The 15,408-nt window shown below is 42.7% G+C and overlaps 1 protein-coding gene across 3 annotated transcripts in view; it reads right to left on the bottom strand.

Moving 5' to 3' along the window:
- Positions 1-15,408, bottom strand: part of LOC124264807 (cubilin-like) — a 142,024-nt gene that overhangs the window by 101,410 nt on the left and 25,206 nt on the right. For 2 of the 3 annotated variants that reach the window (XM_046699598.1, XM_046699597.1), the window contains exons 4-8: positions 13,671-13,761; positions 11,927-12,036; positions 11,635-11,787; positions 11,227-11,329; positions 3,735-3,862 (exon numbers count right to left, since the gene is read on the bottom strand). In XM_046699598.1, coding sequence (XP_046555554.1) covers positions 3,735-3,862; positions 11,227-11,329; positions 11,635-11,787; positions 11,927-12,036; positions 13,671-13,761 — 585 coding nt within the window. Of the gene's footprint in view, positions 1-3,734; positions 3,863-10,498; positions 10,537-11,226; positions 11,330-11,634; positions 11,788-11,926; positions 12,037-13,670; positions 13,762-15,408 lie in introns of those variants that run through there. The other variant, XM_046699599.1, reaches the window with a different exon arrangement.

The raw sequence follows: 15,408 nt of genomic DNA on the forward strand, positions 1-15,408 counted from the left end.
TGCATTGCTCATCACTAACACACACCCTACTAACATACACACATCACTAACACAATACATCACTACAACACACATCACTAACATACACACATCACTAACACACATCACTAGATGATATTGATATGATATATAAATATCACTACTTCACAATACATCACTAACACAATAATATCACTAACACACACATCACTAAATACACACATCACTAAACAGACAATATCACTAACACACACATCATCACTAACATACATCACTAACATATACATGGTCACTAACATACACATCACTAACATAAAATATCACTAACACACACTACAATAATATACACATCACTAACATACACATCACCAATATACACATCACTAACATACATCACTAAACACACTCACTAACATACACATCACTTCAATACACATCACTACCACACATCATCACTAACATAAACATCACTAACATAAACATCATAATACATACATCACTAATATACCTACTAAATAATAATATCACTAACACACAATATCACTAACATACACATCACTAACACAATAATATCACTAACACAATATCACTAAATACATCACTAACACACATCACTAAATAATAATAATATCACTAACATAAACATCACTAACATAAACATCACTAACACACAATATCATCACTAACACACACATCAATTTAACACATTATCAATACTAAATATACATCACTAACATACATCACTAACATACACATCACTAACATACACATCACTAACATACACATCACTAACATCAATTAACACATACATCACTAACACACATCACTAACATACATCACTAACATACATCACTAACATACATCACTAACATACACATCACTAACATATAAACATCACTCAATAACATCACTAACATAAACATCACTAACATAAACACCTTTCAACAATATCACTAACATAAACATCACTTACCATACACATCACTAACATACATCACTAACATACACATCACTAACATACACATCACTAACATACACATCACTAACATACACATCACTAACATACACATCACTAACATACACATCACTAACATACACATCACTAACATACACATCACTAACATACACATCACTAACACACACATCACTAACAATACTACATCACTAACATACATCAACATACATCACTAACATAAATATCACTAACACACACATCACTAACACATACCACTAACATACACATCACTCAATAATATAAACATCATCACTAACATACGACTACTAACATAAACACTAACATAAACATCACTAACACACACATCACTTGTAATACACATCACTAACACACACATCACTAACATACACATCACTAACATACATAAACATAACATACATATCACTAACATACACATCACTACACATACAAACATCACTAACATACACATCATCACTAATACTGTTTCTGCTGCACCATCACCATCACCATCCTGAATCATCATCATCAACACCACTAATATCACCACTATCACCACTACCCATCATGACCCCGACAGTGCCCCCACTATAGACCCATCATTGTAATGTCAACTCCACCACTTACATCATGACCCCTATAGACAGTGTCAACTCCACCACTTACATCCCCAGTGCCCCCTATAGACCCACCATTGTAATGTCAACTACACCACTTACATCATGACCTCGACAGTGCCCCCACTATAGACCCACCATTGTAATGTCAACTCCACCACTTACATCATGACCCCGACAGTGCCCCCACTATAGACCCACCATTGTAATGTCAACTCCACCACTTACATCATGACCCCGACAGTGCCCCACTATAGACCCACCATTGTAATGTCAACTCCACCACCTACATCATGACCCCGACAGTGCCCCCACTATAGACCCACCATTGTAATGTCAACTCCACCACTTACATCATGACCCACAAAGTGCCCCCACTATAGACCCACCATTGTAATGTCAACTCCACCACTTACATCATGACCCCGACAGTGCCCCCACTATAGACCCACCATTGTAATGTCAACTCCACCACTTACATCATGACCCCGACAGTGCCCCCACTATAGACCCACCATTGTAATGTCAACTCCACCACCTTACATCATGACCCATTGTAGTGCCCCACTATAGACCCACCATTGTAATGTCAACTCTACCACTTACATCATTACCCCGACATAGTGCCCCCACTATAGACCCACCATTGTAATGTCAACTCCACCACTTACATCATTACCCCGACAGTGTCAACTCCCCTTACACATGACCCACAAAGTGCCCCTCTATAGACCCACCATTGTAATGTCAACTCCACCACTTACATCACGACACTGCCCCCCACCAATTGCCCCATGTAGACCCACCATTGTAATGTCAACTCACCACCACATTTACATCATGACCCCCTGTAATGCCCCACTATAGACCCACCATTGTAATGTCAACTTCACCACTTACATCATACTCCGACAGTGCCCCCACTATAGACCCACCATTGTAATGTCAACCCCACTTATCAGACCCACACATTGTAATAATGTCAACTTCACCACTTACATCATTACCCCGACAGTGCCCCCACTATAGACCCACCATTGTAATGTCAACTCCACCACTTACATCATTACCCCGACAGTGCCCCCACTATAGACCCACCATTGTAATGTCAACTTCACCACTTACATCATGCGTCCCTCCCACTATAGACTCCCCGACAGTTCCCCCACTATAGACCCACCATTGTAATGTCAACTTCCATCCCTTACATCATTACCCGACAGTGCCCCCACTATAGACCCACCATTGTAATGTCAACTCCCACCACTTACATCATTACATCAGTGACCCCGACTATAGACCCACCATTGTAATGTCAACCCACCATACATCAATGTCAAGTGCCCTCACTATAGACCCCATTGTAATACAGTCCACCCATGACCCCGACAGTGCCCCCACTATAGACCCACCATTGTAATGTCAACTCCACCCTTACATCATGACCCCTGACAGTGCCCCACTATAGACCCACCATTGTAATGTCAACTCCACCCCTTTACATCATGACCCACCGTTGGACAGTGCCCTCACTATATACCCACCATTGTCATGTCAACTCCACCCTTACATCATGACCCCGATAGTGCCCCTCTATAGACCCACCATTGTAATGTCAACTCCACCACTTACATCATCACCCCTGACACCCCGACTAGTGACCCACCATTGTAAGTCAACTCCCATCATGACCCCGACATGCCCTCACTATAATGTCAACTTCACCACTTACATCATCACCCACAAAGTTCCCCCTCTATAGACCCACCATTGTAATGTCAACTCCACCACTTACATCATGACCCCGACAGTGCACCCTCTATAGACCCACCATTGTAATGTCAACTTCACCCCTTACATCATGACCCCGACAGTGCCCATACTGTAGATCCACCATTGTAATGTCAACTTCACCACTTACATCATGACCCCGACAGTGCCCCTCTATAGACCCACCATTGTAATGTCAACCACTTACATCCACCATTGTAATGTCAGCTTCACCACTTACATCGACACTGCCCCCACTGTAGACCCACCATTGTAATGTCAACTTCACCACTTACATCATGACCCCGACAGTGCCCCCACTGTAGACCCACCATTGTAATGTCAACTACACCACCTACATCATGACCCCGACAGTGCCCCCATTGTAGACCCACCATTGAAGATGTTGATTCTGTTGTCAGAGCAGAGTCCTCCATTGGGCGGGTCATACACCAGCATCTCCATGACAACCACATGGTCCACCAGATCAGTGAAGACGTGCCAGTGACAAGCTTTCTTCATTCTGTGTTGAAGAGGGAACATCAGGATCAGGCCATAAACAGACCATAGAACAATGATGTTCTGGTACTTACTGCAGGATGAGGCCATGAACAGACCATGGAACAATGATGTACTAGTACTTACTGCAGGATGAGACCATGAACAGACCATAGAACAATGATGTACTGGTACTTACAGCAGGATAAGGCCATGAACAGACCATGGAACAATGATGTACTGGTACTTACTGCAGGATGAGGCCATGAACAGACCATGGAACAATGATGTACTGGTACTTAGTGCAGGATGAGGCCATGAACAGACCATAGAACAATGTAATTTTTTGAGTAAAATTGATATTTTATACTTATCCTGACTCATGCTCTTTTGCTTGTCTTCTTCTTCTTGCGAACATAGTGGAACACTTGTATCTCCCTAATTGAAGTTCCCTTCAATGTAAAATCACTAATTAGTACACCACGAGTTACCTCCCTTCCACAAGCGCGGGAACGAGGGCGCCACCTCTACAAATGTGCCTCACTCTCTCCTCATATACTGAGCCCAACATTTGAATTTACAGGGAAATCCAAAGTGTTATTTGGGGAGGATGGGAGGGCTGACCTCATGAGTCAGGATAAGTATAAAATATCAATTTTACTCAAAAAATTACATATTTTTCCTTATCCTGACTCATGCTCTTTGCTTGTAGAAATCTCAAGGAGCGGAGGTGGGAATATATAATACTTTGGATTTTAATAATTAGTGATTTGAACTGTGATGATTGTAATAACCCTATGGGAACTTCATAAAGGCACTGAACTGATGAATTCCTGCTGCTAACTTATCAGCTGCCATATAAAGGTTATTACAATGTACTTATTATGATAAAGTATATATAACATTAATACAATGCTTAAGACTAATAGACTTAAGCTTGTTAATATGCTAGTATAAACTCCTTAGAGTTTGTTAGCTAAATTACTTTAAAAATATAAACATAGTACTAAGCTTAAGATATGATTAAATTTAAGCTAATTATATAATAGCAAAACTCTTTTAGAGTTTGTTAGTTAATGTACTTATATGATATAGACATAGTGCTGAGCTTAAGATATGAATAAGCTTTAGCTACCTATATAATAGCAAAACTCTGTAGAGTTTGTTAGCTAATATATTTTTACAATATGAGTATAGTACTGTGCTTAAGATATAATTAACTTAAGCTACATATATAATAGCCAAAACTCTGTAGAGTTTATTAGCTTATAGATTTATAATGTAACCATAGTACTAAGCTTAAGATAAGATTAGACTTAAGCTCAATGTATATAGCAAAAAAAAACTCCTTAGAGTTTATTAACTAATATACTTTTATGTTATAACCATAGTACTGAGCTTAAGATATAATTAAACTTAAGCTATATATATAATAGCAAAACTCCGTAGAGAGTTTTGTTATCTAATACATTTTATAATGTAACCATACTGCTTAAGATATGATGAAACTTAAGCTAATTGTATAATAGCAAAAAACCCTTTAGAGTTTGTTAGCTAAAATACTTATATGATATAAACATAGTATTGAGTTTATGAAGGAAACCTTAAGCTACATATATAATAGCAAAAACTCCGTAGAGTTTGTTAGCTAATATACTTATATGATATAAACATAGTATTGAGCTTTGAAGGAAACCTGAAGCTACATATATAATAGCAAAAACTCCGTAGAGTTTGTTAGCTAATATACTTATATGATATAAACATAGTATTGAGCTTAAGATTTGAAGGAAAACTTAAGCTACATATATACTAGCAAAAACTCTGTAGAGTTTGTTAGCTAATACAAGTTATAATGTAACCATAAAGCTTAAATTATGATGAAACTTAAGCCAAATATATAATAGCAAAAAAACAACTCTTTTAGAGTTTTGATAGCTAATATACCTATATGATATAAACATAGTACTGCGTTTAAGATATGAATAAGCTTAAGTTACATATATAATAGCAAAAAACTCCGTAGAGTTTGTTAGCTAATACATGTTATAATGTAACCATATTGCTTAAGATATGATGAGACTTAAGCCAAATAGCAAAAACTCTTTAGAGTTTGTTAGCTAATATACTTATATGATATAAACATAGTACTGAGCTTAAGATATGAATAAGCTTAAGCTACCTATATAATAGCCCAAACTCTGTAGAGTTTGTTAGCTTATATATTTTACAATCTGAGTATAGTACTATGCTTAAGATATCATTAAGTTAAGGTAAATATATAATAACCAACTCTGTAGAGTTGTTAACTTATATATTGTATGATGTAATAATCATAGTACTGTGATGATAAAAAGAACTTAAGCAAATTATATATAGCATGTAGCTATTTAGTACTGTTATAAGATAAGTAGAAATCTGTAAGATTGACTTATCTTCTCCGAGGAACTGTCAACTGTTGTGCGAGGACCATGGGATCGAATTGGTGGATACCTGAGACGTCCTCGGTGATGATATCTCTCAGATAATGGTTGGCAACCACCATATCGGATCTCCAGAAAATAAACCCTCCATTATTTCAAATAACATTGTGTAGATCAATTGTAGAAGTTATCGCTCTAATATCATGAGTATTAAAAGCTCATGGAGGGTCGGATTGGGTCCATCCGTCTTGTATGCACGTAGTATGACAGTTCTGATCCAAACGGAGATATAGCACGTGAGATTTCGTTCGGCGTAAGTTGATGATAGAAGAAATAATCTGTTGCATTATTCCCTTCTGTTTGGTTCGGTGGAGATAAATTTACAGTGCTCTTGCTGGCCATCGCGATAGAATCATCGTATCATGGAGTCCAAGTATGTCATCCAGGCGTGTTCATAAACCTCACTTGTGAGGTGTTGGAGCACTATATTCAGATCCCCAAGTTGGAGGGTGAAACTTCCGTTTTAATTCTCCAATCAGAAAGTTTAAGTAGGTTTACTAACCATCTAGTTGTGTTAGTAGCTTGATTATGAAATTCAGCTGTAGTCTGAGACGCTGTGGATTTAGATCCACTTGTATCCCGTCGTCTAGGTTATTCGCTGCGAAGTCCTTGACGATGTAGGTGCACAACCAGGTGTGTCTGTCCTCGTTGAACTTTATGTAAAATTGCCTGACTGCCGTGCCCTCGTCCTAACTTGACAGGGGAGGTCTCTAACCTGAAGAAAGCAGCCCAATCATGAAGGTTCAGATTAACTGGACTGTAAGGAGGCTTGCTCGTTCACTGATATATAGTTGTCACTTGTAACGTAAGTCTTGAACTGTGAACTAAGATCGACCTCTGCGTAGGTCGTTGTCCAACGCGTCCAATCAGAACAAGGCATTTTGATTCTGTAGAATACCCAGCTGTGATGTCACCGTGTAGCAGGAAAAACCTTGTATAAAATCTTGCCGCCGTTGATATTAGCATAATCGTCGGTCTTCACCGTAGCTTCGAAGTTACCCGAAAGTGACCACGTGTTTCGAGGGTTAAAGGTAAACGCTTAAACCTCGGCGCGAAATACCTCGCTCTGTAATATTAATGCTGGGTAGGTTATTTTCCTGGCTGTCGCGTGAATGTAACTTCAGTTTTGAATATAATTCCGACTTCCTTATATAAAGGTACAATAAACTTGCAAGTTGTCAGCTTGTAGACTGTATACATGAATGTATCGTCATAATTGTAGAATTAAAGCTGAACTTGTTGTACATATTTCTTTCTCAGAAACTTTGACGATTATGAGTTATACTCGCTGTAACAAGGCTGCTGTTCAATTTCGATATTGAATTGTCTGCAGATCTGCGTAATGGTCACGCATGTAGATAATCGTATCGTAGTCCGGGATTGCATATTCTAGCAATCTATACGGAAAGATTGATTTCTGTGAAGATCTATGAAACGTCGTTGACTAATTAATATAGCGGCGTTCTGTGTTGTAAATAGCCTGTGCAATTGTCTTCGCGTAGAGGCTTATAGATCGGCATATGGCATACAGTTGATAGACAACTTATGCGATGTCTTGAACGGACTGACGAGTAGCTATATATGACGAGTGGCTAATATATGGAGACCTTGGAGGAGATTTCCTCGGTGGACGCCGGAGACTTCGCGAAGCTCTCGAAGTATCCATTCTAGATTTTCTGTGTGAGGTAGACTTGGAGCCACTTAGCCTTAGCCTTAGCGACCTTTCGCGAAGGTATCGAGTCAGAGCCCCGATCAGTATATATATAATATATGAGCTTGCTTCGCGAATCCGACCTCTGTGTTCAACAGGAGTGAGTGAGTGAGTGTTTTGTTTTACGCGCGCACTCAGCAATATGTGGGGTCGGTGAAGCGCTACTCCTCCGTGACGTCCCTTGTAACTGGTGAGGCTCTAGCTCCTTCGCGGAGGTGGCCTGGGACTTCCTTAGCGAAGTGTCTAGAATCCGATCAATATATGAGCGTTAGCTTCATACAGGGTGTGGTTCTTGCTGGTTCTGCATAAGTAGAGCCGAGTAGATCATCCTATCATCTTCAGAAGTCGTGTCACGAAATCTGGTGATAAGAATCTCATTGATCGTTCTAGATCTATTAAGGCCAAGAACATACGCCTCTGGCGTTTGAACTGTTATGGCTTTATGGTAGGCTGTGTCCACATACTGTGGCACCGCAGCAATCGAGTCGATCGGAGGTAAGGTGATGGCGTCTGCCTCGTCTTCCTTTATCAGGTATGTCTGCGCCGAGTTGCCACTCTTGGAAGGTGAAGAGAGATCTAGGTTGTTTACCATCCAATATCGTATCTCAGCGTCTGAGAAAATGATGCCTCCATCATTTTCTATCCCAGCATCGCTGATGAGAGGTTGATGCTCTTCTGATGGTGGACTGTGTATTTCTATCTCTATGTCGGGTGACGCTCGGGGAGACCTGACTGTAGACTTGTGTGCAGACTTGTGTGGTGACCTGTGAGACGATCGACGTGGTGATGTACGAGGAGATCGGCGCGGTGAACGGCGCGGAGATCGTGTTGGTGATCTGCGTCTATGGGTTGACCTTCTCGGAGACCTGTGAGGAGAATGTTGATAGCTTCGCGAAGCTCTTGTGTAGTCAGGTGTCCTTCGCGAAGGCCTTCGTGAAGGCCTTCGCGAAGCTTCCTCTGCGTCCGGTCCTGGGGAACGGCGATTTGACCTTCGCGAAGGCTTCCGTGAGGTCTGATGGTCTGAGTCCGCATCTAAGGATGAAGCCGAGGAAGGTGATGATCTATCCCGCCTTCGTGAAGGCCTTCGCGAAGGCTGTACATCTGGGTCCTTCGTCGAGGTGGTCTGCGACTTCCTTCGCGAAGGTGGCTTCGTCGTGGCTGCTACGCTGATGGGGGTGCCTCTGGGGTGACGTCTGCGTTGGAACCTTCGCGAAGGCTCAGGCCTTGGGTTGGCTGCTTCTCCAGTTTGTAGTGGCCCTCCATCATGATCATGATTTGCCGCAACAGTTCATCTGGGATGGTCTGCGACGAATTAGTCGGTGCCCTCTCTGCGATGTTAGCGGCGGGGCCCTCAGGGAAGTCGTCTGACGTCAGTGTAGAGACCTCAGGCTGCATGGCGATCTCTGCTGATGTCACTGTAGCTGTCTCCGGTCGCTTCTTGTGGCGTACGTCGGGGATGATGATCGGCTGATCATCGTAGAGGCCCAGTTCAGCGGCTGGAACAATCTCGGTTGAGAAAGTCCTAGTAGACTTCGTTGATTTCCCCTCAGAGGTCGACGCTGCCCTGGGGGTGCGAAGTCTGCGTTGAGTGTTGGTAGCGACGGGACCCTCAGGAAGATCATAGAATATCAGCGTTGGTACATCAGGCTGCATGTTGATCTGCGCTGACATCCCTGTTGTCGACATCGGTCATTCTTTTGATGTACATCAGGTATGATGATCGGCTGATCATCATACAGGCCCAAATCTGCGACGGGAACAATCTTGGCTGAGAAAGTTCAAGTAGACTTCGTTGATTTCCCCTCAGAGGTCGCATTGAGATGCAGTAGAAACCCTCTAGTCTTCGGCTGCGACCATGGGATGTCTGGGGAAGCAGGACGCTTCTTGGAGGCGGCGGACTACGTCCCACGCCTCTCCACCACTCTAGCGGAACACCAGACGGGAGGGGGGTCGACCAACAGCAGTAGACTGGCGAGGGGTTCAGGTGTATCAGTCACGGCTAGACTCTGCATACGCGACCTATCTGCTGCGCGTCTCAAACGCAAAAGTGTGTCGGGAGACACAGGCGCTCTCACGTCCAGCTCACTGGGCGAAGAAGGAGAGAGTGAGGCACATGGGTAGAGGTGGCGCCCTCGTTCCCGCGCTTGTGGAAGGGAGGTAACTCGTGGTGTACTAATTAGTGATTTTACATTGAAGGGAACTTCAATTAGGGAGATACAAGTGTTCCACTATGTTCGCAAGAAGAAGAAGACAAGCAAAAGAGCATGAGTCAGGATAAGGAAAAATATGATGTTCTGGTACTTACGTCAACATCAGGCCGTTTTTTTGAACAGACCATGGAACAATGATGTACTGGTACTTACTGCAGGATGAGGCCATGAACAGACCATGGAACAATGATGTACTGGTACGTACTGCAGGATGAGGCCATGAACAGACCATAGAACAATGATGTTCTGGTACTTACGTCAACATCAGGCCGTGAACAGACCATGGAACAATGATGTACTGGTACTTACTGCAGGATGAGGCCATGAACAGACCATAGAACAATGATGTACTGGAACTTACAGCAGGATGAGGCCATGAACAGACCATGGAACAATGATGTACTGGTACTTACAGCAGGATGAGGCCATGAACAGACCATGGAACAATGATGTACTGTTACTTACAGCAGGATGAGACCATGAACAGACCATGGAACAATGATGTACTGGTACTTACAACAGAATAAGGCCATGAACAGACCATGGAACAATGATGTACTGGTACTTACAGCAGGATGAGGCCATGAACAGATCATGGAACAATGATGCACTGGTACTTACTGCAGGATGAGGCCATGAACAGACCAAAGAACAATGATGCACTGGTACTTACTGCAGGATGAGGCCATGAACAGACCATGGAACAATGATGTACTGGAAATTACAGCAGGATGAGGCCATGAACAGACCATGGAACAATGATGTACTGGTACTTACTGCAGGATGAGGCCATGAACAGACCATGGAACAATGATGTACTGGTACGTACTGCAGGATGAGGCCATGAACAGACCATGGAACAATGATGTACTGGTACTTACAGCAGGATAAGGCCATGAACAGACCATGGAACAATGATGTACTGGTACTTACAGCAGGATGAGGCCATGAACAGACCATGGAACAATGATGTTCTGGTACTTACGTCAACATCAGGCCGTGAACAGACCATGGAACAATGATGTACTGTGGATTCTTGGTCACAGACACCTGATGAACTACTTCACTTCCATCACACTCGGATGTATCTGTAATGTTGTGGACAGCATTGTCAGAGTACAGTTTTGCAAGTGAGGGGTGAAGGTGACCCAGTATTGTCAGTTACAGAAACAGAGGTCAAGGTGACCCAGAACTGTCAGTTACAGAGAAAGGGTTCAAGGTGACACAGTATTGTCAGTTACAGAGAAAGGGTTCAAGGTGACCCAGTATTGTCAGTTACAGAGAAAGGGTTCAAGGTGACCCAGTATCGCCAGTTACAGAGACAGAGGTCAAGGTGACCCAGTGTTTTCAGTTATAGAAATTCTTTAGTCTTTAGAAACTCCACAATACTCACAGTTGGAAACAGCTGAGATAGACAAACGGAAGCGTTGCTTGGTCCCATGTGAGGGCATCTTGACAGATATTGTGAGCTGGGGCGTGGCACTCACTATGGCCTGATGGGAAGGATAGGCACACTGGTGGAACAGAAGATTAGATGTCTGGTTCGCTGTTGAGAGAGAACACACATGAATGGTTCATACTTATAGATGCTAATTTCTCTATGAAAGAAAGAGGGAGAGAGAAGTAATGGCTAAGCAGCCAGTGGGGACAGACAAGTTAGGACAATTACTGATGCGGTGCCTCACCCTCTGTGATGTGAACTGTGTGGGCGTAATCACAGAAGGCCTGGAAATGAACCTGTGTGAGCTGAGTCGCTTCAGTTCTTGTCACCTTCCAGGAAAATCTCAGCTGTTTTCTGTAACACAAACAAGTAACACCAGTAAAACCTAGCGACTGATAACCACCAAACAACTCCCAACAGAATCCAAAACAAACCTCCCACAACCATCAGACAACTCCCAACAGAATCCACAACAAACCTCCCACAACCACCGGACACTCCCAACAGAATCCACAACACGCCTCCTACAACCATCAGACAACTCCCAACAGAATCCACAACAAACCTCCCACAACCACCAGACACTCCCAACAGAATCCACAACAAACCTCCCACAACCACCGGACAGCTCCCAACAGAATCCACAACATACCTCCCACAACCACCAGACAGCTCCCAACAGAATCCACAACAAACCTCCCACAACCATTAAACAACTCCCAACAGAATCCACAACATACCTCCCACAACCACCGGACAGCTCCCAACAGAATCCACAACATACCTCCCACAACCACCGGACAGCACCCAACAGAATCCAAAACAAACCTCCCACAACCATTAAACAACTCCCAACAGAATCCACAACATACCTCCCACAACCATCAGACAGCTCCCAACAGAATCCAAAACAAACCTCCCACAACCATCAGACAACTCCCAACAATCCACAGCACACCTCCCACAGCCAAGACAGCTCCTCCAGAATCCACAACACACCTCCCACAACCCCAGACAACTCCCAGCAGAATCCACAACACACCTCCCACAACCACCAGACAACTCCCAGCAGAATCCACAACACACCTCCCACACACCACCAGACAACTCCCAACAGAATCCACAACATACCTCCCACAACCACCAGACAACTCCCAACAGAATCCACAACAAACCTCCCACAACCACCAGACAGCTCCCAACAGAATCCACAACACACCTCCCACAACCATCAGACAGCTCCCAACAGAATCCACAACACACCTCCCACAACCACCAGACAGCTCCCAACAGAATCCACAACAAACCTCCCACAACCACCAGACAGCTCCCAACAGAATCCACAACAAACCTCCCACAACCACCAGACAGCTCCCAACAGAATCCACAACACACCTCCCACAACCACCAGACAACTCCCAACAGAATCCACAACATACCTCCCACAACCACCAAACAACTCCCAACAGAATCCACAACATACCTCCCACAACCATCAAACAGCTCCCAACAGAATCCACAACATACCTCCCACAACCATCAAACACCTCCCAACAGAATCCACAACAAACCTCCCACAACCATCAGACAACCAGTACTGTTAGTGGAGGTGCCTGGTTGTTCTCTGCACTATATTCAAGATGTTTCAGGGTTTTTCAGAGGAGGATAGTGTCCAGATGACGTCATCAGTTAGTTTCAATTAGTTCAAGTTTAACTTCTTTGAGTGGCATTGTTTACAAGTTGGAGAGTAATATACAGACAAACTTTATGGATCAACAACTTGTTTATTTGGTAGATGCGACGTTTCGATACAGATTCTTGTAGCAACATACTTGCTTGACAACGATACAAGAATCTGTATCGAAATGTCACATCATCCGAAGAAAGAAGTTGTTTGTTCATAAAAGTTCGTCTGTATATAGTTTATGTCTGTATGTAACAATTTCTGCATTTTGCTTCTTAACTTGGAAATTTGAAACAATACTCACTGATGGCTTTCTCCATAGAATGGAACATAGAACAGTTGGGGTTTGGAGGTTGCCCTGACTGGGAACTGGACATTTTGGAAGGAGGTGGCAACTGAAAAGATTACCCATGGTACTTTGATGCATATACACGTTTATACATTTAGAAAGATCAAACCATAGTCAGCAGTGTAATATTTCTGAGAATACTGCCTCAACTACATCTCTAACATAATCCTGTATCTGACTGTCACACTTTAAAATCTTCACTCTTTCCTACCAAGTAATCATCAATTGTTGTACAGAAAACGGTTTCCTCGCTTCTTTCCAACAATAATCAGAATCAGATACATGGAGGGTGGAATTACTCCTGGTACATCAGAGTTAGCATTATAGTGCTATATCTAGACTTGATCTCTAACCTGTGATGTGATGTGTGGTTGTGATGGATGTGATGGATGTGATGTGTTGTTGTGATGGATGTGATGGATGTGATGCGTGGTTGTGATGTGTGGTTGTGATGATGTGATGTGTGGTTGTGATGGATGTGTGATGTTGTGATGATGGATGTGATGGATGTGATGTGTTGTTGTGATGGATGTGATGATGGATTGATGGATGTGATGGTTGTGATGGATGGATGTGATGTGTGGTTGTGATGGATATGATGTGTGGATGTGATGGATGTGATGTGTGGTTGTGATGGATGTGATGTGTGGATGTGATGGATGTGATGTGTTGTTGTGATGGATGTGATGCGTGGTTGTGATGTGTGGTTGTGATGATGTGATGTGTGGTTGTGATGGATGTGATGTGTGGATGTGATGGATGTGATGTGTTGTTGATGATGTGATGGATGTGATGCGTGGTTGTGATGATGTGGTTGTGATGGATGTGATGTGTGGATTTGTGATGGATGTGATGTTGTGGATGAATGATGGATGTGATGTGTGATGTTTGTGATGATGATGTTTGATTGTTTGTGATGTTTGGTTGTGATGATGTGATGTTTGGATGGATTGGATGATGATGTTTGGTTGTGATGATGGATGTGATGTTTGGTTGTGATGATGTGATGTTTGGTTGTGATGATGTGATGTTTGGATTTGATGGATGATGTGATGGATGTGATGATGTTTGGTTGGGATGATGTGATGTTTGGTTGTGATGATGTGATGTTTGGTTGATGATGGATGATGTGATGTTTGGTTGTGATGATGTGATGGTTGGGATGGATGTGATGTTTGGTTGTGATGATGTGATGTTTGGTTGTGATGGATGTGATGTTTGGTTGGGATGATGTGATGTTTGGTTGGGATGGATGTGATGTTTGGTTGTGATGATGTGATGTTTGGTTGGGATGATGTGATGTTTGGTTGTGATGATATGTGATGTTTGGTTGGGATGATGTGATGTTTGGTTGGGATGGATGTGATGTGTGGTTGTGATGATGTGATGTTTGGTTGGGATGGATGTGATGTTTGGTTGTGATGATGTGATGTGGTTGTGGATGTGATGTGTTGTGATGATGTGATGTTTGGTTGTGATGGATGTGATGTGTGGTTTGTGATGGATGTGATGTTTGGATTTATGATGGATGGATGTGATGTTTGGATTTGATGGATGTGATGTGTGGTTGTGATGGATGTGATGTTTGGTTGTGGTTGTGATGATGTGATGTTTGGTTGTGATGATGTGATGTTTGGTTGGGATGGATGTGATGTTTGGTTGTGATGATGTGATGTTTGGTTGGGATGGATGT

This window comes from Haliotis rubra, unplaced genomic scaffold (assembly GCF_003918875.1).
Source record: "Haliotis rubra isolate DU_JTF1 unplaced genomic scaffold, ASM391887v1 Scf945, whole genome shotgun sequence".
NCBI classification, from domain to species: Eukaryota; Metazoa; Mollusca; class Gastropoda; order Lepetellida; family Haliotidae; genus Haliotis; species Haliotis rubra.